A 5000-nucleotide genomic window follows, 5' to 3' on the forward strand; every position below is an offset into this window, starting at 1 on the left:
CCCCTAGCAACCACCTCAGCAACCACCCTAGCAACCACCTTAGCAAACACCTTAGCATCCTCCCTAGCAACCCGCCTAGCAACTACCCTAGCAACTGCCTTAGCAACCACTTTAGCAACCACCTTAGCATCCCCCCTAGCAACCACCTCAGCAACCACCCTAGCACCCACCTTAGCAAACACCTAAGCATCCTCCCTAGCAACCGCCTTAGCAACTACCCTAGCAACTGCCTTAGCAACCACTTTAGCAACCACCTTAGCATCCCCCCTAGCAACCACCTCAGCAAACACCTTAGCATCCTCCCTAGCAACCACCCTTAGCAACCACCTCAGCAACCACCCTAGCAACCACCTCAGCATCCACCCTAGCAACCACCTTAGCAACCAAGGCTACAGAATAGATATTTATGTGCGACAAGCCGACATCATCACTCGCAGCATTTCTACAAATGTTCGCCTCATGTTCTCCTGACCACTAGAGGAGTGAGGGAGTGATGAGCTCTTTGCTGCATTTTTCTCTGCAACATTGAAATGCGTGTGATGTGTTTTTTGTCCTTAGAGGCCACCGTAGCACCGTAACGCACGTATAAAGTGAAAATGTTCGGGACAAAAATGCAATGTGCAAATTATTAATAATCTGATATTTATCTCACAGCACTTTATGCTAATAAAGGGAATTTATTTTTATCCAAAGTCTAATTAAATTATGCAATATGATGATTAGAGGATAAATGTGTGAGAAGATAACTGGAGTTTAAATGAATGAATGAGGAGAAATGGTGATTAGATTAAAGCAGATTAGATGAACTGATGACTCACCAAAACAGTAAATTCGTCTCCAACTATTTTCATAATGGATTCATCGTGTTGAGTCATTTTCTAAACACTGAATTGTCTGATTGCAGCTTCGTACATGTGAATATTTCCCTAGCTTTCTTTAATGCCAGTAACTGAATGACGTTGTCTCAGACTGAGAGAAACACTGATCCACATTTTTTCACCATTTTATAAACTACAAAATGAATCAGTAAATCCGGTGAATAATGGAAATAATCGTTAGTTGTGACGTCTGTCTTTGATTTTCTGTGATCGAACGTTGTTGTGTCGACGCCGTCAGTGTTCGTGGATTCATGCTGTGATGAAACTAAAACCTTCCTGTGTCGTGTAAATCTGACTTGCCTGATGAATTTCTATACAGACCAACTTTACAATAAATATTTTTGCTATTATCACGTTTTTGTCTTTGTGTCATTTATTAAAGTCTTTTAATCTTTAACCCTGAAACACACAGAGCTCCACATCATCAGTGATTAATAAGTGTTGGTAAGATGATGAATTCATAAATCAGTTAAACTAGTTTTAAAAGCAGCATCAGGTTTGTTAAAATGTACATTTAGTATTTTTGTTGGTTTTATAGGAGATAAATTCAGACTGAACTCAGCAGCTCCGCAGCAAGACATCATGGACGTCCGAGTTACGCCCAGTTCAATATTATCAATATGTTAAAAATGATCAATAAGAGAACTGGATCAATGTGTATAAGGTTTTATTGTTTTAATAATTGTTTTATAAATGGATGAATTCAGAAAAAGACCTTAAACAGATCTTAAAAACTAGTTTTAAACAGCATCTTTTATTAGTCAGTATGAACAAGAGAAACTTGGGTCAGCGACTAATAAGTGTTGGTAAGATGATGAATTCATAAATCAGTTAAACTAGATTTAAAAGCAGCATCAGGTTTGTTAAAATGTACATTTAGTATTTTTGTTGGTTTTATATCATTTGAAATGACATTTGCACCATTTTTTTTTACCAAAAGTAAGACTGAATGCTCCTGAAAATGTCAAATGGTGTAACCACAAAAGAATGATAAATATTACATATTTGATCACCTACAGTGTATTTAACCCTCCTTTCCTTCCTCATTCCTTCCTTCCTTCCTTCCTCCCTCCCTCCCTCCCCCCCTCCTTTCCTTCCTTCCTTCCTTCCTCCCTCCCTTCCTTCCTTGACCTGAGGACAACAGGAGGGTTAAATTACTGAACAAATTAAAAACGCTCGTTTCAGATTAAAGTGTCACAAAATGTTCACCGAGGTAAATTAATAATTAATTCTTTACATTTTTAGGGTTTTGGTTTTATGAAAAAACAACAAAAACGCTGAATCTGCTTCGTCTTTACTGACAATTATTACATTTTACAAATATTATACACATCTTATCTATTGATCAGCTGTTGATTATTGATAGAATAACACACTGATGATCAATTATATAACATAGTTTTAGCATAATTTAACAATAAGTGAATTAAAAAACATAATGAAAGTCATCACATGAGTTATTATTAACTAACATGTGTTCTGAACATCATCAGATATAATACTGAGTAACTTCTTCACATTCACAGAGAATAAACTCAAAGCTGATTTATTCCAGGTTTGTTTTATGTCGCCTAAAACACTTTTTCTCTTTTAATTCTGAATTTAATCCCATAATTCTTTCTTTGTTTCAGGTTTGTTGGGTTATTAAACCCTGATGCTGTTTTAGGTGTTTAACCTTCGTGTCGTCCTCCCGGGTCAAAGTGACCCGTCTGTTTTGACTGTTCCTTCCTTCCTTCCGTCTGTCTTCCTCCCTCTCTCCTTCTCTCTTTCTTTCCTCCCCCATCTTCCTCCCTCCTTTCCTTCCTTCCTTCCCTCCTTCCTCCCTCCTTTCCTTCTTTCTTCCTTCCTTCCTTTCCTTCCTCCCTCCCTCCTTCTCTCTTTCTTTCCTCCCTTCCTTCTTTCCTCCCTCCATCCCCTTTTCTTCCTTCCTCCTTTCCTTCCTTCTTCCTCCCTTCCTTCCTTCCTTCCCTCCATCCTTCCCTCCTTCCTTCCTTCTTTCCTCCCATCCCTCCTTTCCTTCCTTCTTCATCCCTTCCTTCCGTCCTCCTTCCTTCCCTCCTTCCTTCCTCCTTTCCTTCCTTCCTTCCTTCCTTCCTTCCTTCCTTCCTCCCTCCCTCCTTTCCTTCCTCCTTCCCTCCCTTCCTTCCTTGACTCGAGGACAACAGGAGGGTTAAATGACAAGAATTAAGTTTCAAATGTTCCCTTCATTTATTCGAGCATTGTGATGGTTGTCGTGGAAACGTGTCACAGATCTTCACTGATAGTAAAAGCTGGCGGCGACTCTGAAGACGTCCGACGTGCCTTCGTACGCCATGATGACGGGTCGCAGGCCCTTCAGCTGCTTGTGGTGTCCGAAGTGTCGGATCCTGTAGGAGCCACTGGTAGCTAGCGGAGAGATGTGCCAATCAACCGTCACGTTGCTCTGCCGGTTCGAACCCTTCAGCCAATGAAACCTGCAGAGACATAATGAGACGGTTCTGGGCCTTTTCACAAAAAACATCATTTAGTCATTCAATCAAGCACTTTTTTTTTTACACCATTCTTTAGTTTTTACCAGCTGGGGAGTCCCGGTCCTCAGAAATGAGGCCAACGCGGACCAACTTAAAACTGCATTCTATCAAAAGGCCACCAGGGGGCGACCGTTTTGGTGTCAAAAGGACTTCCGTCTCTATACAAGTCAATGGAGAATTCACCAACTTCTCACTTGATTTCTAACCTCAGTAAACGTTTTCAAAATGTGTTTATGGTCTCAATCGCTAGTTTAAAGCCTTCTTCAATGCAGTATGATGTTCATTTGGGACATTTTGGCCTCCCTGATTTTATATGTGACGATAAAGCAGGGTATGCATTAGGGCGTGGCTACGTGGTGATTGACAGGTTGATTGGTTCACAGGTTCAGGAGGGCGCCTCATGCTCCTCCTGATGCCCATATAAGTAGAATCCCTGTTTTTATTTTTCCCAGCATGCACCTGAAATGTTCAAGATGGCGCTGCTCAGATCCGATACTATTGGCCTCCGAGCAGCAGTCCACAAACCAATGGGTGACGTCACCGATGTTACGTCCATTTTATATACAGTCTATGGCTTTTACACCTTTTTCTTAAACTATTTATTCCCTTGTGTGTTTGTTTATGTTGTCTGTCCTACTGGTTGTATATTCTTGTACAATGACAATAAAGGCTAAATATTTCTAGAAATATGAATACTAATAAAAACACTGTCATAACTCTCATGAATCTGCAAAGGAGGAAACAGCAGAAATAAAATAGATAAAATTAAGAATACGGAAATAAAATAACATGTAATAAAAGATGAAGTATTCAAGTATTTAAAAAAAAATAAAATAAAATATATATATATATATATATATATTTTTATATATATATATATATATATATATATATATATATATTTTTATATATATATATATATATAGAGGAAAGAATAAAATAAAATGGGTAAAACCAGCCTGGTATTTGGTGCTTTCTCTTTCTGCAGGTTTGTGTGATTTAAATTTGTTTACAGACTGGTAAAAGTGTTTTGCTGTAATTTTGTTTAATAATAAGTAAAAAATGTTTTCTAAAATATAAATTTGTAAAGTTGTTTTGCATCGTATCAATGGTTAAAATTATGAACCTCTTCTTCTAGACAAAGAAGCCCAAATTGTATTTTATGTTTTGCAAACACAGTATGGATTATACATCAGAACAGCCCCCCCCCCCGGTTTTTCTAACAGGGGGGAAAACATTCTGCTAATGTCTGCTGATTGGTCGGTTAAGGGCTGATGGCGTCTGTAGGAGCCACAACACAAAGGTCTCCTCCTGTTTAAAACACACACCTGGTCTCCCATGATGCATCAGTGTGGACGACTTCCCAGGTGTCCGTTCTGTTGTCGTGAATCTCCACGGTAACGAACGTCTTATCTCTCTGCGAGCGGCGACAAGACAGATGAGGTTAAAGCAACAGAACAAATAAACTAGAACAAAACGAGGCAGAGAGAAACTCACCATGTCTCCAGAGTGTCTCGGGTTTCCTGCCACGAACGTTACGGAGACGACGTCACCCTGAAAATATACAGTGATGTTTAGTGTCCATGTGGTTTATTTAAGTTTAAAGGGTTAA

At 39.3% G+C, this 5000-nt stretch overlaps 3 protein-coding genes across 4 annotated transcripts in view; 1 reads left to right on the top strand and 2 right to left on the bottom strand.

The window, feature by feature from the left end:
- LOC134003385 (HEAT repeat-containing protein 1-like) overlaps positions 1-5000 on the top strand; it is a 398094-nt gene that overhangs the window by 174122 nt on the left and 218972 nt on the right.
- LOC134003416 (microfibril-associated glycoprotein 4-like) overlaps positions 1-5000 on the bottom strand; it is a 153164-nt gene that overhangs the window by 97648 nt on the left and 50516 nt on the right. The gene's annotated exons all lie outside the window — the stretch shown is intronic.
- The window catches only part of asah2 (N-acylsphingosine amidohydrolase 2), a 12318-nt gene continuing 10450 nt past the window's right edge, over positions 3133-5000 (bottom strand). Inside the window, 3 exon segments of the mRNA XM_062442296.1 lie at positions 3133-3331; positions 4717-4805; positions 4886-4942. Coding sequence (XP_062298280.1) covers positions 3133-3331; positions 4717-4805; positions 4886-4942 — 345 coding nt within the window.

This window comes from Scomber scombrus, chromosome 21 (genome assembly GCF_963691925.1).
Source record: "Scomber scombrus chromosome 21, fScoSco1.1, whole genome shotgun sequence".
NCBI classification, from domain to species: Eukaryota; Metazoa; Chordata; class Actinopteri; order Scombriformes; family Scombridae; genus Scomber; species Scomber scombrus.